General features: G+C 38.9%; 4 protein-coding genes across 9 annotated transcripts in view; 2 read left to right on the forward strand and 2 right to left on the reverse strand.

Moving 5' to 3' along the window:
* Positions 1-3902, forward strand: part of myo18b (myosin XVIIIB) — a 55119-nt gene extending 51217 nt beyond the window's left edge. For 3 of the 5 annotated variants that reach the window (XM_077243562.1, XM_077243563.1, XM_077243559.1), the window contains 3 exons: positions 311-481; positions 2155-3086; positions 3610-3902. In XM_077243562.1, coding sequence (XP_077099677.1) covers positions 311-481; positions 2155-3076 — 1093 coding nt within the window. In that variant the 3' untranslated portion in view covers positions 3077-3086; positions 3610-3902. Of the gene's footprint in view, positions 1-310; positions 482-2154; positions 3093-3609 lie in introns of all 5 variants that reach the window. The other 2 variants (XM_077243560.1, XM_077243561.1) reach the window with 1 other exon arrangement.
* Positions 1-25928, reverse strand: part of septin5b (septin 5b) — a 297634-nt gene that overhangs the window by 195888 nt on the left and 75818 nt on the right. The gene's annotated exons all lie outside the window — the stretch shown is intronic.
* Positions 5271-7460, reverse strand: npm2b (nucleophosmin/nucleoplasmin, 2b). Its single transcript, XM_077243564.1, has 9 exons — positions 7299-7460; positions 7124-7206; positions 6926-7045; positions 6002-6095; positions 5801-5916; positions 5698-5726; positions 5591-5624; positions 5474-5519; positions 5271-5399 (listed from the first exon to the last, which is right to left on the reverse strand). Exons 1-8 carry the CDS (start codon positions 7333-7335, stop codon positions 5478-5480), a joined length of 555 nt encoding a protein of 184 aa, XP_077099679.1. The 5' UTR covers positions 7336-7460; the 3' UTR covers positions 5271-5399; positions 5474-5477.
* Positions 8555-25928, forward strand: part of sez6l (seizure related 6 homolog (mouse)-like) — a 52243-nt gene continuing 34869 nt past the window's right edge. The window contains exon 1 of one of the 2 annotated variants that reach the window (XM_077243590.1): positions 8555-8670. In XM_077243590.1, the coding sequence (XP_077099705.1) occupies positions 8667-8670 (4 nt within the window). In that variant the 5' untranslated portion in view covers positions 8555-8666. Of the gene's footprint in view, positions 8671-14190; positions 14511-25928 lie in introns of those variants that run through there. The other variant, XM_077243589.1, reaches the window with a different exon arrangement.

Consider the following 25928-nt stretch of genomic DNA (forward strand, 5'->3'; position numbering starts at 1 on the left):
GACAGCGCTCTCAAGACTAATGAACTCACAGTTCACTGAACACACATGGCCTGCTGGGTAGCAATGAGGATATCAGAGCTAATATCACCCCCATGTGTGGCGTTACAGCACCCATCATGAGAGATCTCATCTCAAGCCATGTGCATGATCATATTATATCATATCATATTCTGTATGCATTGATACAGGCTTATATTTATTCGATCGCTTCCGCTGTGAGAGCATGTTGCGCAACTGGTAATCTTTCCGATGAAAGGCATTATATAATTTTTACACTGGAAAATTGAGTGACGTGGGGTTTGAATTTCAGCGACACCATGTCCAGTGTCGGATCCAGTGTGGGCACCGAAGACGTTGGTGAAGGGATCCGTCATTGGGCGGGTGTGCCGCGAGGGGGCCGAGGAGGTGCAACTTCTCCTTACACAGGAAGCAGTTCTGGCCGTCAGTCTGTCACCGACACCATGAGCACCTACAGCTTCAGGTAACATAGCAACAAAAGCCAATCAGCACTATACTTCAATAAACAAGGTAACACGATCAGGCCAGATTGGGTAAGTTGTCATTTTTTAGAAGACACAGTAGGGGTATATTGGTGATATTGCATGCTTCCAATTCTTTATGAAGCACAAAATGAGAAATGCAGTCATTATTTCTGTAAAATGTTCTGACAAAAACCCAATAGGATTATTTTTCCATCGGCCTTTGGATTATAGCAGAAAATAATCTCCAAGAAAAGTTCATGATTCTGAGACGTTTTGTTCACCATAAAATTCTTCAAAAATTATCACAATGAATTTTGAAGCCTAAATACAATCGGCAGAAGTAAAAAGCTAAATGTAGACCACGTTTCCACCGCAGGAACTTTTCCCAGGAACTAGGGACTTTGGAGTGATAGTGAGGAACCAAAGTCTTAATGAAGTTCCAGGGATAAACTCCCCCCTCAGAAAGTCCCTGCTCGTGAGATAGTTACTTTTTCAAAATTCAGGAAACTTTCGGGGGTGGGACATGGGCGCTGAAGATGCTGATTGGTTGAGTTCACGCAGAATTTTGATTGGTTGACTCCATGCTGCATTTTATTTAAACCGCCATTTTTAAAAGTTTTTTGTGGTGCGTGCAGTAAGAGTTGTTTGCTATTTTAATCAACAATGGACTTAAAAATATGACCGATGGACCAACCACGAGGTTCAGCCTTTATTAAGCTAATATGTCGAATACAAAATCCAGCGGGAACTGGAAAGTCACCCGCAGTCCTATCACCGGACTAATTTGACTAATTTTCAGGGAAACATTATTCGAGAACCACTATAAAACCAAACCAATCTCTGTTCCCTTAATTTATATGTTTATCTCTGTAAAGCTGCTTTGAAACAATCTACATTGTTAAAAGCACTATATAAATGAGGATGACTTGACTTGACTACTTTAGACCGCGATGGAAACGCAGACAGCAACAGGTCTGGCGGAAAAAAGTTCCTGGGACAAATTGTTGTAGGTAATTTTGGTGGAAACGCGGCTTTAGAATAGCTTGCAAGACCATGCTTATAAACACGAGGCTATGAAAGCAGATTAGTGAGTAGATGAGTTTAACTGTTCACCATGATGAGGTTTAATGTCCTTAACCTGTAGTTCCATTTAGCAACTTGTTAACAACCACCTTTTTAAGACAACCATACGTTGTTCATTCAAGGTCGGCATGAAAGTTAAGCAAATAATGGTGCAAAAGTCTGCACTAAAAACGCATTCGGATTAAACGCTGGATTTCAGCTTCAAAAACTTTGAAATCTATTGTTTAGTTGCTCATTCTGATGGTCTTCATGAACAAGGCCTTGTTTTCTGGCAGACTGTTACAGACTTCTGACTTCGCAAAAGTGTTTCCAATTTTGTCTGCCTAATGCATCAGACATTTAATGAAAGGAGTATAGCCTATGACTAAGTAAAGATTGACATCTTGATTGACATCAAAATGTCAATTATTCATGTCTTTTCAGATACTACAAAACATCTCCTTTTGTGTTCCATGGAAGCAACAAAACCAAATGTATAAACCCTTACACATTAATTACCCTCATTTACACATGAGGGTGAGTAAACAATGACAAAAGACTTATCCTTAGTTATATATGCATTGTTACTGTCTTTTATTTCCTACGATAGATCTTGCACGCAAGACATGGACGAAGATGTCAAAGAAAGTTCTGGAGGTCTTGGCAGAGCGTCGTCGTCCACGGCCCTATCTGAGCTTCTGGAGGGTCTGAGGAAGAAGCGCGCTGGGTGGGAAAGAGGCTCTGAGGCAGGCGAGGGTAGCACAGTGTCCGTTCCCATCTATCAGACGACAGGGGCCTCCACCCTACGCCGCAGGGCCTCAGCGCTATCAATAGAAGCAGAGGTAGGTCTGGAGGACCTGCCTCGACCCGGCATACTGAAACCTCCCAGTCCCCACCTGCCCCGTGCCTTCAGCCTCCGCTCCCTATCCGAGGCAAGCCCAACGTCCTCCTCCTCCACCACCACAACCACCACAGGAAAGATGAACCGCTTCAGCTCCTGTGACTCTCTCGCCTCCATGACCTCCACCTCAAATTCCCGCCGCCACTTGTCCAACCTCGCCATCCCTGAGGAAGGGGAAGAGGAACCCAGCTCGAAAGTCATGCCTCCTCTTGGCTCCTATCAACCAATCCGCCATCGTCTACTTGGTGGCCTGGTGGCCGAAACCGGAGAGTCGCAATTTGGAGCAGAACCCCTTGTGTTCCAGAATCGCAGACTCATTGGAAATCAGGAGAGGGCCGGAGTCGATGCGGGGGACACCCGCTTAGACATTCTCCCAGCAATCCGACGAGCGCAGTCCACCAGCAGTCTGGCTTCTAGCGGCTCCAGAACGGGCCAGAGACGGGCCCTCAGCGTGCACTTTGGGGAGTTGCCGCCATCCAGAGCATCACGTAGGGAGTCAGACTCAGACTCCTCAAGTTCTGGTGGTTCTCAGAAGCGCCGTGGGCCTCAAGGAGAGAGGCTGGAAGCCGAGGGCAGCGAGGATGTCAACTCTGTGATGAAGAAGTACCTCAAAAAAGCAGAAGTCGACTAGAAGACTCAAGGTTAAGCTTAAAACTGCACTGGCCTGCTTTACATTTAAGGGGGTCATATGAGGAACATAATTTTCCTTGATATTTTGAGACAGTTTGTACTGAAACATACTTCAACTTTGAGAACTCAAAACTGTTGTCATGATTGTTAGAAACCTTGGAGTTGTGTCGACAACATTTTCTGTCGGTTAACAAATTAGTCTAGAGGAATATTTAGAGGATATAACCTGCAGTTTAATCTTTATTGCAAGAAGCAGACACATGGATGATTGCTCGGTGATCCTATCACAATGTAATGCAGGCTGTTGCTAATTTCATATGCAAAGTGGATGTTTGCATGGAAGTCTTTAAGGCACCGCTGCAAAAACAAATTGTTTTGGGGTCAAAGAGAGAGTGGAAAATGGTCACGAAAAAGGTTTTTTTTTTGGCATTATAAAAGGAGTGTATGACCCCTTTAAATGACAGCGGGAAAATTATATATTTAATTGTAAAAGGAGGTGAATCATTTAGTCACTTTTTTTTTCTCTCCTAACAGGACAGATTGTGTGGAGAATCACCCCTGTCCAGAATGCATTTAACTGGAAGCACAAATACACTGAGGATTTATTTTGAGCACTGTTTGTACACACAAATAAAGATGTTAAAGCGAACATATTTAATTCCTAAAATTCTCACTGTAAACATGCCCTTTATTTGAGCCATGCTGATACCTGTGGGGGCTTCAGGTCAGGTAAATGAATCTTGACCAGCGAGCGCTCTCTTTCCCTCTCGGCAGTCAGAGCAAATTTGTTGAACTCCAACAGATGTAAATAAAAACGTCGAGCAGAATCATTGGTATTTGCTTCTGACCTTTCAAAGGAGAGGAGCATCACATTCACAGAGGAAAACAGCTGAAATTGAGCAGTATTACAAAGCAGAGGATGTCCAAAATAATTTAGACTGGCCTTGTTTCTCCAAGTGAATCATTAACTTATTAGCCTAGGAAGGAACAGAGTGAGGAAAACAAAGTTAGTTTGGATGCCAGAGGAGGTTTTTGAAGCCAATAAACACTTGTGACTTATAGTAATCCAATTTGCTTGGATAGAAAAAAATCCATCCAGGCTAGTTAAAGGAATATTCCAGGTTCAGGTTTTAATAAAGTTAAATCACTGCATTTGTGGTATAATGTTAATCACCACAAATAACTCGTTTTAAATCAATTGAGGTTACAGTTAGGCACTTACAACAAAAGTAAATATGGCCAATTTGGGAGGTTTTAAAAGCAGAAATGGGATGCTTATTTTAATAAAACTCTTGCATTTGAACTGGAGTCATACATTACAATAAAGTTGTGAAATCTGATTTTTTTTTTTTTTTTTACATTTATGGCGCTTTTCCATTACCAGAACCAGCTCGACTCGACTCGCCTCGCTTTTCGTTCCGTTTTCCATTGCAGAAAGTATCGCCACAAATAGTACCCGGTCGTCATAGCGACGACTTTCGTTCCTCGTTGCCCCATCAAGCTCTCGCTGGATCCTCTCTTCGGCAACCAAACAAAGGAATGTCTGCACCTCCTCGTTTGACCACGGCTTATTTTTCCGAGTTGCCATAATAATAGTAGTAAGTTTAGTAACTATCTCTGGCTAAACTATTTAAAAAAGGCGGGGTTATTCTGGATACTCCATCTGGCGCGTGCAATGATGACGCAGTGAATAGTGACGATTCTCTCTGACCAATCAGCAGTCGGCATTGTTTTCACGTCACATTTTAGTATCGCCTTAGCTCACTTAGAACCTCGCCGGAGGTGGTACGAAAAAAAGTACCCGAAAGCAGGTACAGGTACAACTTTTACACAGTGGAAAACCAAACAAAGGCGAGTCGAGTCGAGCCGGTACCGTGTAGTGGAAAAGCGCCATTAGATGCTTTTTCAAAATAAACTTCATTTGAAGAAGCAATTCATCTCAGAGGCAACCATATTCATAACATAACACAGAAAAGGGTTTTTGTAGCAAGTAATTTGGTTTAAGGTTGTGGAGTGGTACAACCAGTATTGATTTACAGTATTTACAGACTGACCGATTTACTTCTATTGTAAATGTATTATTGTAGCCCAGATTTTAACACCAATCTCTTAATTGGAGCTTCGGTTGCATTAACTGCTGCAGACAGGTTTACATCAACCCAGTAATACTTTTTGCATGGATAAAATGAGACAAGTTTGCTCTCCCCTCCAACAGTTTTATTGAAATGAAGCATAGCTACATTGGGACCATGGTGAGAAATTTGAGCTCCCAACTCAAATGTCCAGCAGCGGCCTTCTGGGAAAGCAGCACTTCCCATCCACATCTGCAATAAGAGAACATGATCAATGCCTGAATCACTACATGATCAAACTTGTGCAGTCATCTGCAGGTCCTTACCTTGTCACACCTTCGCAGATTGTGCCTTCCGCCCCCTTCCTTTACCCTGAAGGAAACAAAAACAATGTTATACACTTGCACTTTAGAACAAAATTAAAAAAATAAAAATAAAGGCACCTTTTTAGGTGGATTTTCACCATCTGAGGCTCCCCTGCATTTAGGAAACATTGGATTAGTTTATCTTGCAGAACAAAAATTAAAACTCAATGTCAGATTTTACTTACTCATCTTCTCCCTTTTCTGGCTTCTTTCTCTTTAAAAATAAGGGAGCAGTGAGAATTGGCACAATTTAATTTGAATGATTTGTGACATGAGACGAGGCCTTACTTTGCCAGCACCATTTTTTGAGACTTTCTTAACCGGTGATTCTTCAATATCTTCCTCTTCTTCCTCCTCCTCCTCATCCATCTCTTCATCCATCTCTTCATCAGAATACTCCTCCACTGGAAGAGATTTTGACAGGACTCAATGACTTAAAATTGTAGCTTAACTAAAGTAGCAGTTAAAAGAGCTGAAGTGGCCACTCACGGGCCACATGTTCTGCTCCGACATACACCGGCCCAGAGCCATGCTTCAGGCGAAAGGTCACAGGTGGATGAAGATCCAAGCCAGACAGGTTGACCTGGAGAATGAAAGCTCATGAGGAAGACGGACTTGTGGAAGTAAAATGTTAGGGGAACTGCAAGTACGTGTTCAGAATAAGCTTTAAAAGGGTGAAAAGATTTAATATAGCTTTTCACATATAAAAATTGATCAGCGAAAATAAGGTCAACCGAACCTGATTGACGACGCATATGAACAAACCTCATTGGTTCTTGCGGAAGCTCAAACATGCAACATGAACCTCATTGGTTCTCGTCCATCAAGTAAACATACTTGAGCTTACATTTACCATAACTGATGTGTGAATTGATGAATGTTTAGTTTATATGTGAAAAAGCCTAAATTCAATGGGTTCATCATACAAAGTGATTAGTCTCTTCAGAAAAATCAGACTAAACCCCTTAATTCAAATGAATTAGTTTTACAATCCTTTATTAACTTTTTGAAGCGTCAAAGTACTAGTTGTGTAGCTGTCAATGGAGACTGAAAGTTCTCAGATTTACTCAAAAAGATCTTCATTTGTGTTCCGAAGATGAAAAAAAAAAAAAGTGTTTCGGCTTTAGAATGACATGAGGAAAAGGATGTGTAATTAACAATTTAAATTTTAGGGAACTATCCCTATGAGACTCCTAAGTAGTGGTAAAAAATATTTTTGAATACTTTATCAAAACAATAAATTGGGGTCAAGGCAAAAATAAATCACTACTAAAATGCTAGTGGCATTATGGGAATTTTTAGCAAGCTTTTAACAGTGGGACAGTACAGGGTTAATGTTTAATGAACTACAATGATGCTTTATACTCCAATTGTTTTAATAGTAGGCTATATGCAAATAAAGAAATATCTTACCGTAGGCATGGATTTAGCGTGTAGTGTTGCGATGGGAACAGCTTTCGCGCTGTTGTTGCCCTCACCAGTGACCAACTCGACAATATTAAACTCATCTTTGGCGGTGTGACCCAGACACATCTTCAAGGTAAATATTAACGAGTTAATGGCAACTACTACAGGTAAAACGTCGTTTACTTCGATAATAACTGTACCAACCGTTCTCAGTGCCAGCTGGTGTTGATGGTTCGTATCATCCGTCTTGAAGGATTCTTCTTTATTCGATTCATTGAGTTCACAACCTAAAACAACGTGTCGTGGATCGATTAACCATCCAATGTTAGTAAGTTTGAGGTTATGTTTTACTTCAAAAGAATAAAGCGGAAAATCTTACCCCAAAGCGTGGATAAAGGTTTCTCGGTTTTGCTCATTTTGATACAAAAAGCTAAAACGCAGTAAATGTGTATTAGTTTAATGTAAAGTGATTTAATGCGTCTTATGCTCAACAGAAATAATCTTCAGGGCTGCTTATAGGACAGCATAAGAAGAGAAAGAGTGCGTTTGCGACCTGTGAACGTTTAAAGAGGAAGTTAATTGGTAACATCAGGTGACAGTAATTAATTCTGGATCACTGCAGGTTAATTATGATCCGACCTGCTGAAAAATCACTTCTTTATGATCATGTTTTAATCGAATAGAGTTAAGCTGACTCATAATGATGCATGCAGCTGGAACCAGCTTCCAGAAGAGATCAGATGTGCTCCTACAGTAGTCACATTCAAATCCAAACTCAAATCACTTCTGTTTAGCTGTGCATTTACTGAATGAGCACTGTACCACTGTTCGTCCGACTGTTTGTACTGTATTTTATTTTATGTTTTAATTATTCTGATTTCTTTTGATTATTTCTGTATTTTATCTTTTATTCTAAACTGTTTTAATTATTCTGAGTTATTTTGATTATTTTAATTTCTTCTATGTAAAGCACTTTGAATTACCATTGTGTATGAAATGTGCTATATAAATAAACTTGCCTTGCCATTCTAAATCTGTTGTCTTTTATATCATAAGCATATAACCGAGGTCTATCCACAAATGTTTATTTTCAATAGCAGTATATTAGTATATTTCCTATATTAGTATATTAGCCTATAAACCTAATCTGAAACCAAAAGCCATATAGGATTTTCCCCCCAAGAAACAGAGGGTACAAAAAACAAAAACAAAATTAGTGTGCACTGATACTTTAATATTTCATAAAAAATAAAAAAAATAATTGAAATTTTCGATTTCATGGTGACTATATATCCAATAGTACATTTTAATACAGATATCTTGTGCAAGATTTTTAAGTCAGTGTCAAATAAAGAGCAGGATTCTACTGACAACTTATCCACTATTGGGGAATATATATATATATATAATTACGTCAAAATATGAGCCAAAATGTGTATTTCAGTTCGTTTAACTTATATTTGCCATGGCTGTTTATGTATCTCAGATCCCCCTCAGTTCCATATGTGGCTCTCATTCTAGACTTTTGTGATCTATTATTAACAGATCCCCGTGTTCCCGGATCGCTCAGCCTGTGGATTACTGAACAGAGAAACATGGGCTGTGAGTTTGACCGTCACTCCCCTGGGTTCCACCGCCAGCCCCTCGCCGCCATCAAAGACCACGCTGCCGGATGAAAAGAAAGTAGAGGAGGGGCTGAAGACAGCATGAGGACAAAGGGACTGTGATATTACGAGATGTGGGGGTGATGGGTAAATCAATTTTATATATACAAATATTACATATTGACATTAGGTCGTATGATGAGCATATTTTTAATGTAACTTCATAATTTTCTATGTCTGCGCACCTGTGCCCGCCAGAAGAGACCGAATGACATGCGGAAAATAGAAGCAAGTGCCTTGTAAATGAAATGTGAAGCCACATGGGAGCTCCACTCACACAATCTCCGCTCCTGACGCCGTATAGGATGGTTTAGAGAGTGCGTTGGAGGGCTCAAGTGAATCCTCGGAGTGTGTGGGCCCCGTTCTCCTCTGTGAAACACTCACACACACAGTCTAAGTTAAAAAGCACAAATGAACCCAGTGAGCATTTGTTGGCTATTATTAATGGTGACTAAGAGCAACTGTGGGCTGTCTAACGCAGTGAATGACAAACGTGGCGCACGGTGCCAAATGCCTGTTCTGAAACGTGACAAGGTGCTTTAAAGTCAACATGAAATTAAAATTGACTCTTAATACACATTTGTATTACACATTGACGACTCCTCTCAAACGATTTTCCTTTTTTAACTGTTGTCTTCTGATCTAGGCCAGGGGTTTTCAAACTTTTTGATGCCATGGACCACACAAATGTGACGATCCTCATATATATACAGTGTTGGGGAAAGTTACTTTTAAAGTAAAGTAATGCGTTACAATATTGCATTACTCCCTGAAACTTACTTTTGCGTTACTTGCGTTGTTTGTTAATAGCCTAGCTTTAGCTTTTTGTATGTAGGCTTCAAAATTCATAAAAGTTGTGTTCATTTGTGAAAATGATCTTGATGGATAAAACATTTGTTGATCACAGCTTACTTTTGCGATAATCCAAAAGCCTATGAAAAAACATTATTGGGATTTTGTAGATGGAACGTGTAAAGCTAACTTTCTAGTTGGCCTAGAAATTTAAATCATCCATGCACTTCACTATTCTGGATCGCAGGAGAGGAACTTCAACACTATTACTTCATCAATACATTTTTTTTTTAAATGAAACAATATGATCTTTATCTAAAGTAATTTTTGCTTATTAGTATTTGAATTGGATCATCGAAGGTCAACAGCATAGACATTGGTTAATAAAGTAATCAAATTTAATTATCACAGGTTTGCTTAATATTCTGAGTATTGCATTTCACTGTTTTTATTCATTTTAAGAAATACTGAATCTGTTTTTGTGCAAGTGAGATGATAAAATGCAAACTCATATTTACAATATTATCTGGAAAATGTTTCTTTATATTAGTTTGACTACTAGTTTATACCCACAATACATTTATCTAACATTGTACGATTAGATGAACCTGAAGAGAATCATTTTAACCAATAGCCAACTAGCTGTTTATATAGTCATGGTTGTAGGTAATGCAAACTTTCTAAAATCTTGCCAATATTCAATGCTGTAATTAATGTTATTTAACATTGCTGCAATAATAGCAAATCATAGTAGATATGAAGAGGCAACACTGGTATATTTCAATTATGAAAATAATTTTTCTTTATAGCAAAACCTTACAGTAGTAAAATGGTTGCAAAAGCCTTTTCATGTTAACTATAATTGTTCCTGGGAAATGATCCAAAGGTGCTGAAAACAAAACAAAAATGAGGTTTGCATCCCAGAGGACCGTTCCACACCGCATTAGCTGCAGAATACCTGTTTCAGCACTTCCTAAGTAAACTAAGCATATTGTGGATGTGCTCGTCTGGTGGCATTTCAGTGTAGAATTACAGCGACCGGCTGATAGACGGAAGGAAAATGGAGACAGTGTGGAAAAGAACAGATAATCCTTAGACCTCCTTGGATCTAATTAAGATTTTCTCGAGGAACGGAAGGGGTCGGACCCCTCTATAGTGTGTCAATAGAGTGTCAGTCACTTTGAGAAACTATCGTTTCTTGGATTTTCTTCATCTCTCTAGCTCAGAAAGAATAGTATGGCGATAGCAACACCAAGGTCATGAGATTGGTTGCCAGGGAATGCATGAAGTGATAAAAATCTATATTTCGAACGCAGTGTACATCGCTTTGGATGAGTGTCAGATGCATTAATGCAATGTAAATGTCAGTTTAGCCAGCTTTAGAAAAAAAATAGAAACAAAAATACACGTTAATTATTTTGATGCATACATTTCTGGCACAAAATCCAGCAACTGTGTAGTTGCATTGCTAAAAACAAGTTTCACTTGATCTGTTTTTTGTTTTGTTTTTTAAGGAAAATGCAACAGCATCATTATATTCAGCAGCTGACTTTTAACCATGGCAAACACAGCGGTTTCAGTGCTGGGCAATGAGCCATACTTATGCCATGTGTCATGCATCATTAGTCTGTGAGGGAGAGTGGCATTGCCAACACTGAGCCACCTGTGATCTTAAAAGCCTTAGAACCAGTCAGTCGATCATAGATGAAAAGGTTTAGACATCCAAACTGCTCATGCCTTTTTTTTTTTTTTAAACAATATTGGACCCCATTGACTTTCATTGTATGGACAAACAACAGGCATTTTTCAAAATATATTATAATTTTTCAAAAGATTTTTTTTTTTGTTCCACATCAGAAAGTCATACAGGTTTGAAACAATTTGACGGTGACTAGCCAGCAGAAAACCCCAGGGCTCTTCAGAAAACGCCTCGCTGCAGACGCTTGTTAGCGATTCGGCGGCGCAGCTTTTTTTTCAGTTGAGACGCTATGTGCTATAATACGGAATATTCACATAACTTAAACTAGAATCTGATTTCACAAATAGTTTCTGAATATAAAAATGTCAGCACAATGACATAACATACTTGCTCTGGTACTAGTTTTGGATGAAGAGATGTGCTTGTTGTTGTTGTTTGTTATTGTTGTAACAAGGAGAATGTGACGGTTGGTCGGTGTGGTATTTGTCCCGCCCCTCCTCCACTGTGATTGGACGGCTTGGTAAAAAGTGACAGTGATGAGTGCTACGTTTTACCCAAAGTAGAACATTCTTCTAGAACAACTCTCTGCGACAGGTAAAAAATGCAGAAAAAGCTGAAGTAGACGCTCTGCTCCGTGCCTTGTCACGCTGCTGGCGTTTAAAAAATGTGGCGCTCCCATTGAAAACAATTTGGAAAATATGCTAGCCTCTGGAAAAAAACGCTTTGATGCCCTAAATCAGGTGTGCCCAACCCTGCTCCTGCCGATCGACTGTCCTGCACAGTTCATCTCCAACCCTAATTAAACACACCTGAAGCAACCAATTAAGGTCTTCAGGATCTGAAGCAACCAATTAAGGTCTTCAGGATCACTTGAAAATTAAAGGCAGGTGTGTTTAATTAGGGTTGGAGATAAACTGTGCAGGACAGTCGATCGGCAGGAGCAGGGTTGGGCACCCCTGCCCTAAATGATAACAGAATTTTAATTTTTGAGTGAACTGTCCCTTTAAGGAAATTTCTCCTGATCAATGTGTTCTTCTTCTCTTCTGGAACATTTATTCAGAAGTAATTAACAGAGATTATCACAAAGCAGCTTGATCCAGTTAACAAGCATTTGAAAATGACGCTCTCAGAGAAATTACTTTCTTCTCAGGCCGCTGGATTCAAGCACATCAAATCATCGCATATCTCAATGTGGGCTAGAGGTCTTTATGTGTTTTTTGTCCAGCTCTTCTCAAATAGCTGAGCATATCTGTTTGAAACAGAGTCTGTTCCGATCGTGGCACCTTAAACTTGAGGTCTATCTAATTTCTTAGTGCAGGCCAGGAGCCTTTTAGCCAGAGATGAGAGATGTGGGATAAATGCCAATGCAGTTACTGGACTATGAATTCCCTTGACCGATGAAGTCATCCATGATATCATATGGGCTTCGCCATGGATTGATTTGAGAAAACATTTGGTAATGCAAGTAGAGCCCAACCTCTCCGCTGGGAGTTTTAGATTGCCTTAATGTTAAAATGGAGACTGGGGTTAGTTGTCACCCCACTCTCAGAAATGTGCTACATCCCTTATTATTATATGCCCTAAAAGTATGTACTCTTTTGAGAAGAAAAAATAGATACTTTTGAGTTTGTAGCAGAAGAATATACAAATGGCATACTATCTATCTATTATAATTTTAGTCATATCTACTTTTGGTGATTCTATGGGCATCTCTCACCATACACGAGAGACTGTTCATGGATTTTTTGTCCATGGACTGTCTACGTACTGCTGGCCGAATGTCTGATGCATATGGCACACTGAATTAGAAACACTTCAGGATTTTCGAAGTCATCATCTGTTTGGTTGAATTCTACAGGATGTCCAGGAGACGTGTGTGTCGCGTTGTTTTACGGTTCGCCTGGAAACAAAGATGCCAAACCCTAGCCTGGCAAGCCAGACCTACACAAGCTGTTGGGTCTGGGAACTCACAATTGGCATGCCTCAATCCGAGGGGCGGGATAAACGGTTGTCTTTCAAATTCCCTCTGCACGCAATAGGACAGCGCTACAACCAACCAGAGCAACGAAGGGCTGTGGCTGAGTGAGTCCCATGCGTTTTTCCACTAGTGGAGCTAGTTGATATATTAAACATTTGCCGTATCCGGATGTCAAAACTCCAAACACATCTTCCTTTTTTAAGAATGACTTAAGTGAAGTTCTCTTAACTCCAAGTCATCCAGAGTCGCGGCAAAAGCCGATTCAAAAGACCGCTGTTCGCCAGCAGCATCTTCTTTGTTTTCAAGTAGCAGGGAATCACCTATGGAAATCACGCGGAACCGTCACAACTCTGCCGTCATTATGTTAAGCCTGCCCACCAACTCTATACACGATGTGATTGGCCTGACCAGAGTTTGCTTTTTCCAGCTCAAAAGCCTATGGAGAGTTGCTAGACCACCCTTACTGCAAAATAATTTTTGCTGTCGCTAGGGTGCGTCTAGATTTCTAGGCTAGCCAAACCCCCTCATGGAAGAAGAACGGCATCGTGTTTACAACTGTGACAATGAGTGGATCAACTAAACGCTGGGAAGCATGTGAAGTATTCGGCATAGCCTCTTTGAAACACGTCCAAGAGTTTTACACACCGGTCTGTTATTGTAGGGACATCGATGTTACATTTTCACCCCCCTAAATATGACGCAGGACAAAACAAACTGTGATTGGTTGCTTTACATATCAGTTAGACTACCCCTGGGCGGTCCTTGGCCAATGAAAGCTGCTATGAGTCCAGACCTTCTGCCATTACTCTGAAGGTCTGACTATATGAGATCACCCGTTGACATACTACCACATCATAAAATTTGCATATATGCATTCTGTCACCATAAATCAGCCTGTCAATCATCCAGTCACAGTTAACAACCACATATATACACTACATATTTAATTAATATTACACTACAAAAATATCTATATATCTATCTATCTCTCTATCTATCTATCAGCAAATAAGCATTCATTACTTCCCTGTACTGGAAACTGTAGAAGCATTTCCCCCTCACAGCATCAGCAACTTTTACACACACAAACCAGAAGGCAGAGAGAGAGAGAGAGAGAGAGAGAGAGAGAGAGAGAGAGAGAGAGAGGAGGGGTGAGTGAAGGAGAAGACACACTGCGGAGTTCAGCAGAGGAGAGATGAAGAGAGCTGGAGACAGAGACCGAACTGACATCACAGAGCTGTAAACACACGAGCTCATGCAGACACGCCGCCTGTGAGTTCAACTCCACGTCTCTGACACTAAGCAGCTCTGCTGTAGACCTAAACCCCGCATCTGTGATTATTCTGGACTGGACCCCCTTTGGACTGTGTCTTAACATGCTGGGAGTTCAAAGTGATGCTCTGCTGCTTGGCTTGGTGGTTTGGATGGGAATCCTATGGGGGGAGATCACAACCCAAGGTAATGTTCACTGATTCATTCAGATGCCCTTGTGTCTTTGATGGACTGACACTGCTGTTTAACATAAAGCCCCCCTGGAAACTTTAACACCACGTCCACCGTACTTTTATTTCAATTACGCACAGCCTGTTTAATAAAAGACTCGTTGCAGCATAAGTTTAGTCACCCTGATGTGACGTGTGGGGCTTGCGGACAAGATCATATTTGAGACAAACATGCCGGGTTTGATCAGTTTGGATCGTGCATGCGCTGCCAGAATTGTTTTCAAGGCAAAAGTGGGGCAGAAACACTGAAGAAACACGCGTATGTGTGGATCTGGTGCATAATAACGCGCGTGGACAAAGAAACGCAGCGGGATTCCAAATGAATGTCGTTTATAATGTATCACATGTATAGATGTAATGCACAAACATCGGGCTTAACATTGTAAATCACACTCAAGATTGTCAGAAAGACCCTTAAGACTTGCGCTTTAACTGCAATGAAATGAAAACGCATTTGTTTGTTGTTGGCTATTGTGTGCTTGTCCATTCATAAGCATGCTTCATTTAAGATATCATGAGTTTGTGTGTGCAAGATTGCGCTTGAGATAAATGATTCCTTTGTAAACCATGTGTGCTTGCATCAGACACGAGCAGTTTGATTTCAGTAAGTGTCACCTCCCCAAAACAGGAGCACTCACCCTCCCTGACCTGGTGTAATAAATGCAATGCTGTTGCATTATTCATGCAGATGCGTGAACAAGAAGTCAAATGACTGTGTTGGTTCTTCATCCACCCGCGTTTTTCCTTCCCCGAGCTGCTCTTTAATCACTTGCTGTGTAAATTTAGCTCAGTTCCAAGCGCGTGGGCAACTCATCTTAAATCGGGACATGCGCGAGTGCATGTGGCTCCATAACACAGTTCTGTCCTCTAGTAAAAAAAAAAAAGTGCTTATTTTTCATAGAAGAAAAAGCCCCCACTTTGTGTTTGGATTATTTTTGTCCAATGTAAATTCATGTTCCAGCACCATTTGAGTTTTCAATTCAATTCAATTCAATTCAATTCAATTCAATTTGATTCAAATTTGTTTGTATAGCGCTTTTCACAATACACATTGTCTCAAAGCAGCTTTACAGAAAGTGCAAAATATGTTTCCTGTTTCCAGGTTGAAGGAACAGCATTTCTCTTTCCACTAACAAACAAACAAACAAGAAATCAATAGGGTAATATATAGGCCTATATATATATATATATATATATATATATATATATATATATATATATATATATATATATATATATATATAGGCACGTGTGTTACTGTAGCAAACACTGAGGTTCAGCTTTATTTTTTAATAGCCTAAGTCATTTCAAGTTAATTTTACATTTAATTATTAAGCAGACGCTTTTATCCAAAGCGACTTACAAATAAGGAGAACAATAAAAGCAAGTAAACTAACAAAGGACAAAAGTAGGCTATGCATGTGATTTGACACTTCCGAGTTTAGTTTACTGTTTTTTTTAGTTTAGTTTTTTTATACAGATTAATTTCAGCAAAAGCATTCGAGTCTATTTTGTGATAAGTTCGCATTCACGCGCACCTGTAGTTTTCCGTTATTCCGTTGACAGCGTAATCAGCCAATAGCAGCAAAGCAGAGACATCCTCACGCGCAAGTGCGTTTAGCGTTCCAGTTCGTATAACGCCATGATTAACGATTTGAATGAGAACGAAAATGAGCTCAATGCTTTGCTTAAGAAATCAGAGGCTGCCTTCTTCTGAATCTGTATCTTTTGGATACAGTGTTACTTAAGAAAAACGAGTGTCATATTTTGTAATATTCGATTTTTATTTTATTTTTGACTTATTAAGGAAGGTCTATAGCAACCAATTATGACTTAAAGACCCCCTGTGGTGAAAATCAAGTTTTTAATGTTGTTTATATTTCTATGTGGTGTTTTAAATATGCTTTAAGACAAACCATGTGCAAATGAAAAAAATTTTTTTGAAAAAATGAGCAGTTTGAAATTGCTTGTTACTTCACAAACTGACTTGTAACCAATCACGTTGACACAGGGGCAGGCTTTAGCATATCATTAACTGCTGTGAAGGGGAGTCTCAAGAGAAGCCAGGTTATATTTTCCTGTTGATATGAAAAATCGGGTACATTTAGCAATATAGCGTGTGAATTATGATATATATCACGATGTAATGATGAAATATATGCCTTTCTCCACTGGCGTTCTAAGTTGTTCAAAGCGTTTCAGGCTTATTTTTAGAAGGCAGCTGTCTGACTCTGAGATGGTGAACCTGGTTGGTGTAGCATTAGCAACATATTAGCTGTTTGATAACCTAGTCAAGCAAAAGACTAATCTTATTAATTATGTGTCTAACGTTTTAAAGAATGATACATAAAATGCATTACCATTCTGATACATCGACTTGTATACAAGCCTGTGTAATTCACTCTTCCACTTCTTCTGATTAAGTTCTGGTTCAAACATATATGGCTGAATTAAACCAGTATTTCCACTTGACATTGTGCAGCGTTTACTACAGTAAGGTTGACCGAGTGGATCAGGTAGTCTAGTCTAGCAGGTATGCTAATTTGCATATTTATTGAGCTGCATATACGACATGAAGCAAGGGTGTAGTTACATTCAAGCTATTTTAAGACATGAATACGTTTTTTTCCCACAGTATAAAACATGTAAATATTTCATTTTGGTGACTAAAGATGAGTTTTAAGGGGTAAAATGACACATTGTTCTCATTGTTCTGGCACACTGTACTGTTAAAGAGAATGAGATCTTACACTCTAAGTGTCTTTATTTACTGCTGGTGATATAATAGTCAGAGCTCTTCCATATACAAAACACATGAAATATAAAGAGTATTCTTTACCGATACCTCAAATTAATCAAAATAATTGTATTTTTAAGAAATAATTCACTCATGTCCCTCTTTGCTCTCCATCATTGTCAATGGTGTTCTTTAATTCGTACAAGAATTGTTCTGGTCACTCTCTTCCATGCAGTTACAATGAACTGGGAGCTTTGATGCTTCCAAAGCAAGCAACATAAAAGTAGTCCATATGTTCTGCTTCCACACAAGAAATGACTTAGGGGTGAGCAAATGAGTGAGATTACTGTTGAATGAATTATTCCTTTAACTGCACTGCTTGCTACCCCCTTACTGATTTGTGAACAACCACATAACTATTATCGCCTGCACTATTATCACAGTAGTTCTCCCAAAAGTCAGATCGACTGTTCTGGCGGTGCTGTCAGTGTTATTTTCACAGGGCCAGTACTCTCTAGGTGACAGACTGTCTGTTCTGCACCTTCTGAAACTCAGTCATCTGGAATTTGTCCTTCTCTTCCCATCACATCACTTCCCGTCTTTCTCCGCAGCTCTCCCTAGTTTCTGATACACAAAGCCAAATCAAAATAGAAAGGGGAAGAATGTCCTGCAGGAAATGTCTGATAGGGACTGAAACAAGTGTGTGAGATGTGCACCCAGAGGACTAAAGGCTAAAAATGCGGGTGTTTGTCTGTGGCAATGTCCTGTACTGGGTGTTTATGGTGTGGGAAAACTGAGTGTTGTGTCATTCTACAAAACAGGTGCCTTTTTACTCATTAACATGGAAATAATCCCCCGGTTTCACAGACAAGGCTTAAGCTAGTCTCAGACTAAAATGCATGTTTGAGCTGTTTTAACTGAAAGCAACTTGCACTGATATATCTTAAAGTAAGTCAGTGCCATTGTTTTGTCTCAAGATTCACTCCAGTAATAATTAGACTAAGGTCTAATCCTGGCTTAATCTTAAACCCTGTTTGTGAAACCAGGCCTATATGACTTTTATGGTTAATTATAGACTTTTTCTTTTATCGTTTTATATTGGGGGGGGGGGGGGGGGTCTTCTGTTTGTCAGACCTCATTACCATGAAAAGAGAGCAGTTGTAGAAATAGCCAGTGGCGTATAATACTGGTAGGGAACATTTTATTCATATTTTACATTGATAATTTGATTTGCCTCAAGATGGCACAAAACAGTTCATTAAAACTTTATTTTGTCTGGTACAATTTAAAAAAAAATATTTACATATTGTTTTATATTCAATTCAATTCAATTCAAATTTATTTGTATAGCACTTTTCACAATACACATTGTCTCAAAGCAGCTTTACAGAAAGTGCATTTCGGAAATGTACATAGAAAAATACAGTTAGTTAATCATGTATTAATTTATGGCATAACATATCGCCGGCTTTGAGTCGTCTCTTCACAGGCGTTGGGGCATCTGAAGTCTCCGTGAGAGGCTGGATGAAAACTGGAGCTGAAGAAACGCTATTTACCTCGGGACTAGCGTCCCGAGATAACGGCAGAAAAGCAGATGGGAAATAATTAGCATAGCTGATGTTCATAATGTTAATGCATTCGAACTGATTCAGCAGTAGTATTAAAGGTTAAGCATTAAGTGAATGCTTGGTTAAAGAGAAGCGTCTTTAATCTAGTTTTAAACTGGGACAGCGAGTCTGAGTCTCGAACAATATCAGGAAGGCTATTCCAGAGTTTAGGAGCTAAATGCGAGAACGCCCTCCCTCCTTTAGTGGACTTAGATATCCTAGGAATGACCAGAAGCCTCGAATTTAGTGATCTTAAAGAGCGCGATGGATTGTATGGCGATAGAAGGTCTGTTAATTACACAGGAGCTAAACCATTTAGGGATTTATAGGTCAGTAGGAATACTTTGTAATTGATACGTAACTTAATAGGTAACCAGTGTAGAGATGATAAAATAGGTGTTATATGATCATATTTTCTTGATCTAGTAAGAACTCTAGCGGCTGCATTTTGCACTAACTGTAGCTTGTTTATTGAGGATGCAGGACAACCAGCTAATAAAGCATTACAGTAATCTAGTCTCAAGGTCATGAATGCATGAACTAACTTTTCTGCATCAGAAACAGATAGCATGTTACGTAGCTTAGCAATGTTTCTAAGGTGGAAAAAGGCTGTTCTTGTAACATATGAAATATGATTTTCAAAAGACAAGTTGCGGTCTAGTATAACACCCAGGTCTTTTACTGTAGTGGATAAAGTAACAGGACATCCTTCTAAATTAAAGTTGTATTGTAAGGGATTTTGTGGGTCGTTTTTTTGGACCAATAAGTAGTACCTCTGTTTTATCTGAGTTTAATAGCAGGAAATTACACGTCATCCAGCATTTTATATCATTTAGACACTCTGTCAATTTAGATAAGTTAGTGTTTTCATCTGGTCGTGATGAGATATATAATTGAGTGTCATCAGCATAACAGTGGAAATTAATTCCATGTTTTCTTATAATATTACCAAGTGGCAGCATGTATATTGAGAATAGCAGAGGGCCTAACACCGATCCTTGCGGCACTCCATAGTCTACTGACGTTATCTTTGATTTTTCCCCATTTAAACAGACAAAATGGTAACGGTCTGATAAGTACGATCTAAACCAGCTTAATGCCTGTCCCTGAACACCAGTGTAGTTTTGTAGTCGATCCAAGAGTATTTTATGATCGATAGTGTCGAACGCAGCGCTAAGATCGAGTAGAACTAGTATTGAGATACAGCCTTGGTCAGAAGCTAAAAGTAAATCATGTGTTATTTTAACTAGCGCAGTTTCTGTGCTATGATGCGGTCTGAATCCTGACTGGAATTTTTCATAGATATCATTTTCTTGCAAGAAAGAGCACAATTGAGCGGACACAACTTTTTCTAGAATTTTAGACATAAATGGAAGATTTAAAATCGGTCTGTAATTTGCTAGGTTATTTGGATCTAATTGCGGTTTCTTAATGAGAGGTTTTATTACTGCCAGCTTGAATATTTTTGGAACATGACCTAAAAATAAAGATGAGTTAATAATATTAAGAAGAGGCTCTTCCACTACAGGTAACACTTCTTTCAGTAGTTTAGTGGGTATTGGATCTAATAAACATGTTGTTGGTTTAGATGCAATGATAAGTTTATTTAGCTCTTCCTGTCCTATAGTTGTAAAGCGGTGTAGTTGTTCTAGAGGGGCCATAATTGAGGCTGAATCATAAGACATCATAGAGGATTGTATATTTACAATTGTGTTTCGGATGCTTTCTATTTTCTCATCGAAGAAATTCATAAAATCATTACTACTATATTGTAACGGAATATTTTGCTCTGGTGATGTTTGTTTATTTGTTAGTCTAGCTACGGTGTTGAATAAAAACCTTGGATTATTTTGGTTATTTTCTATTAGTGTGCGGAGATGCTCAGCCCTGGCTGCTTTTAGAGCCTTTTTATAACGTGACATACTGTCTTTCCACGCGATTCTAAAGACCTCTAAATTAGTTTGTATTTATATTCAAAAATATTTTTAATTTAGTCAATTTCCATTATAAATATATTTAAATAATAATAATAATTAAATATTAAATCAATTTGGTTAATTTTTAAATGTATAAAATTATGGTTTTTGAAATGCAAAAAGCACCCGTTTCATAGAATGACTCATTTGATTGTACCTGTGTGGGTTTGTTGACTCAGGATATTTTGGGCTTGTGTCTGGTTCTGAATCCATTTTTAGGTGTTTGTTTTGCTGATATTGTCTTATCCTAATCTGATATGTAAACAAATGTTGATTTAGATCCGTTGAATGCTGGCATGTTCAGTAAGGTAAGTTAATATCTCAAGCATAATTTGTTGGCTGACATAATGGTATTATTTCAGTTAATCATGTGGTCCGTTAAAAATAGCAATTAGCTTTTAAGATTTGTGTCTACATTAGGAAATGGTGTTTTATGCAAGATCACTGGCATTTTATAAGCTCTGACAGGGCAGCTTGTGTAATATATGCTATCCTGTAGCTCTATACTGGCCTGTGTGCGTACAGTGGATCTTGGAAAGTGCTTTCCGCTGTAGTTTCCTCCGAAAGAGAGGTTTGAAACTGATGCCCTGGAGGTTTGCTGACAGGAGGGCGACTGACATCTTCTCCCCAGCGCCTGAAGCCCAACTCAGCAGCTCCACATTGTTCACATATGAGGATGCTCTTAGTCACTGGGAGTTGGTGAGACTTTCTCGAGGTTTCTCTGCGCAGTGGTGTCCTACATCACTAAACAAACAAGATTTTTTGCTTTGAAGAGAAAGAGCAAAGGTAGAAGAGATGTGGATTTGTAAATAGTCATTTTAGGAATTATTATTTTTTTATCCAAAGTGACATACCATAGGGGAAACTGGTGGCCAGTTGTAGCATGTTTTACATTTTCCTTAATGAATTACAGCCTATTAGAAATCTCCCTCGTATATACAAGTACAAATTGTAGTTTCAAATAGAGATCAAGATTCTCCCACAATTCTGAACAGACAACTAAATAAAACATTTTTTGTTAAATGGTTTGAATGAATGATTAAATGACAAATATGTTTTTAACAGTCACTTTTTGTAAAAATATGCATAAATTGAGAATCACAAATTTTTTGTTTCAAATAGAGATCAAGATTCTCCCACGATTCTGAACAGACAACTAAATAAAATAACATAATTTACTTGAAGTTCTGACAAAACTTAATTGCTGCAGTCTATTTCAAAATATTTAATAATTTGAGTGAATTGTTTTGTTTTTTTAAATGGCTTGAATGAATGATTCAATGACTCACTCATAAATACTTCACTTGTTTCATTACTAGATGAATCAGTGTTTTTGAACGAATCTATTGAATGAATGATTCAGTGTCAAGTAAATTTTTAACAGTCACTTTTCATAGCAATGTAATCGATTATCGATACAATTGTTATCTGAAGTGCCAAGTTACTTTCAAAAGGGGATCTGCTATATTTGATTGCTACCGTAGACATCAGTGTTTATATCCAAACTATAAACCTTTATACTTTAGTGATCATTTGACTTATTGTATGCATGACAACTGCTCTTTCTGGGTCAACAGCCGGCAGCACGAACACACACAGCCGAATCGTTGTCATAGTTATAAGATCACGTGGATGTTTGAATCGAAATCATGATCTTTTAACGATTAACCGTGCAGCTCTAGTTTATACCTTCATGTATATATAGTATTTTCTTTTCTGTCATACAATTTACATTTCAAAACCAGTGTTACAATTCCCTCTTAACCTCAGCTGTGATATATTATGGTAGCTGCCAGAAACAGTGTTACCTTTACCTTAATCATTTATTTTGCACGAGCAAATGCTGCTCTAGGTCTTATTCAGGTTCAATCCCCCTGGAGCAATCTTTGTTTTGCTGAAGGGCAAAATGTGGATCATTTTCTTATTCCGGGGATCAACCCATCAAACTATTGGTAAATTTAACTACTACACACACACTTAGGTAGGCAGTGTGTAAAAAAAGAAAGCCTGTTAAAGGAAAAAAAGACTTGATGTGAAATTAAGGTCCTATTTAATGTTACCCGATGAAAAAGTGAGGAAACAGTTTAGTGTAAACATCCTGACACAAGAGTTTCACAGCCGAGCATCTGTTGCCTCAGAGTGTTAATGAAATGATCAGGCAGTGTTAATCAGCCCTGACTGATCGCGTTGGTCGGGTGAATCCGACAAAAGTAATGAATGGCCCAAAGGATCAGCTCATCTTGACCATGAAAAGAGAATGTATTTTGTTTTGTGTTTATTTGCACTGGATCAGATTATGAATTGTATCATTATATGCACTAAAATGTGTATAAACTATACAATAGTAACATTAGTCAATGCATTAACTAAATACCTTTGTTACAGTATCTGTTAATGTTATAGTTAATGTTAGCTCTATACTCCATAAAATAATATTAACAGATGCAACTTTTGATTTTAAGAAATTATGGTTTAAGAAATTTTGAAATGAACATCAACTAAGATTAATAACTGCTTTAGAAGTATTTCTCATTGTTAGTTCATGTTAAAGTAACAACAGGTAGTTTTTTGCTCTCGGGCTCCCCCTACAGTTGGGAAACAGTATTGTCCTCTACTACTGTCGTAAACTGTCATCCTACATGCACGTGCATTTGTTGACAACCATGATAGCCCTGAACACTGTAGGAGGAGGTCACATGCAGGTGTTCTCGCTTGTGTGAAATGTCTTCATCCCAGGTACAGTGGCATATATTTCAGCATGTCATATGAATATAATTTCATGTGTTTTATTTTTTTTATAACGACAAATGATCGCGATGATCACTTTTACAAGCCAGCGTCATTATAGTCTATTGGTTACCGTTTTTCTGAATCTATATGGCTATTCATTCAGAATGAACTTTACTTTGCATTCTACAAGACACACGTTTGTGTGTTTACACTCAGCAGTGTTGTCTAGTTGCTAGTGATGAGCAGGAACGTGAAAAGACAGGTTCTTCTTGGAGAAAAGTCACATAATCCTTATGTGAAGAATCACATAAAAGGGCAATTACTTTGTTGATTACTCAGAACAAGCAACACATTTGAGTTCTACTTTTGTTGAGGTAACTTAGTCATGCACTGAACACAACAACCCTTCATGTTTGTAGAATCTAATCACACAGAAGTATTGCACAAGAACAACATGAGGGTGGAAATTCGTCATCCGAAAAAATTGCAGCAAGAATCCCGTTTGCCTCTGTATCTAGCAATAATCGTAAATTACACAATCAAGTAACTTTACACATGTAACAAATGAGAAGCTATGAACTCAATGATAATATTATTATCTTCCTCCTTTGTTTGTACATGTTGAGTAGACTACACTTTTTAGGTCAAACATTTGCTATTTGCATTTCATCGATTGCAAAGTTCCAATCAGAACGAGAATGCTAAAAGAACGAGAATAGCGTTTACTAGCTACCAGATTGATAATTCGCTACTCTACTATCATTACTTCATTCATGAAGATAAACGGAGGATAAAATAGCTTCCATAACATAATCAGGCAGCCAAAAAAACAAAGAGATAGTATGCACGCAATATACTTTCTGGTTCAAAAGCATGACAGCCAAGTCAGGATCTGTCGGGAACCCCTCCTCCTCTTTCGGCCCAATGTTGATCCTCGTTCTGCCTTTTATGCGATCACTTTCTCTTTTTCTCTTTTTACTTTCCTCGACAAAACCTTTGCTTTCTTTTTTCTCTGTGCTGCTTCGGCCATGACTGTATAAAATTTGGCTCGCACGTCCGACTTTAAGGAAGTGGGGGTGGTGGTGGAAGTGACGTATATGCCGTAAAGCAGTCGAATTATGTAGTTCTCTTTGTTCGCCGGTTACTACCAGAAACCCGAAGTTTAAAAGTACAATTAAAAACGCTACAGACCCCGTCAGGCTATGGCAGACGTGTCATTCAAACTATTGTAAGTCGATGTACCATCACAAGAGACTTGGAAATGTATTATGAAGGTTGAAAAGTTACCTATTGTTACTTTAACTAATAACTAATGTTTAAAAATGGAACCTAATTGTGAAGTGTCCCGAAAAGAGTGTGAGTGCATGACTTCGATTAATTAGTCAATATGGAATCAAAATCAATCCAATGACTTTTGTAATGATTCTGTTTTTTGTTTTTTTAAGGATTCAGAAAAAAAAAATCTGCCTCAGAAATAATTGCGTTGGGTTGCAACCACCATTTCATGCTTCTCCCACATGTTGAGCCATGGTGCTCAAATGGGAGATGTGTGTTCGAATCTCGTTTGTTTTGTGTCTTGATTTTGTTTCCCCTGATTACATGTTACTCTTCTGTTGTTGTGGAAAGAAAAGGTCATAAACTCACCTTTACTGTAATGGAATTATATGTAGGGCCTTTAAGGCTGTAGAATAAGGCTCCACAAACATCTAAATGTTAACTGCCAACAGATGCCTTGATTTAAAAAGCGAGATAAAGTTGAGGAATAGCACACAGCCCCTCGTAATCGCTCCTAACATGGCTACAGCTCTAATGATGCATGTGAATGAGCGATTCAGGACGTCAGCGCTGAACTTTGAAGATGCTCCATGATGAATCTGAGCCTCTGAATATGACGGTGTCACTTCAGCCAGATGGAGCGGTTGCTGCAAAGCATGGGCCATCTGTCAGGCGCATGACACCTCAATTTCCGTGGAGCGTTTTACATGCTTAATATTTCAGTTTCCCTTTGCTTCAAAGCAGTGGCTGACAGGTAGCATGTTTTTGAAACGTCCCAACCAGTTTCTCTGATTTGAGAACTGCCTTCACCTGAGCCCGGGCACGTTTATCGCGTCGAGACGAGTCGAGAAACGCAGTCAAAGCATTGCCGTCAGCTCCCCTGTCTCCACGGTGACATTTGAGAGCGAGTGTTTGCCTTAACGTTTTAGCTCGATGTTTTACACACCTTCAGCTGTCGGGTTAGTTCCGCCGTGTGCTTGCGAGCGCTGTCAGCCGCTAATGCAGAAGGACAGTCTCAGCAGGTGGAGGGAGTCGATTTAGTGCCAAAA

This window comes from Siphateles boraxobius, unplaced genomic scaffold, assembly GCF_051911475.1.
Source record: "Siphateles boraxobius isolate OS27281-9 unplaced genomic scaffold, OSU_SipBor_1 25, whole genome shotgun sequence".
NCBI lineage: Eukaryota > Metazoa > Chordata > Actinopteri > Cypriniformes > Leuciscidae > Siphateles > Siphateles boraxobius.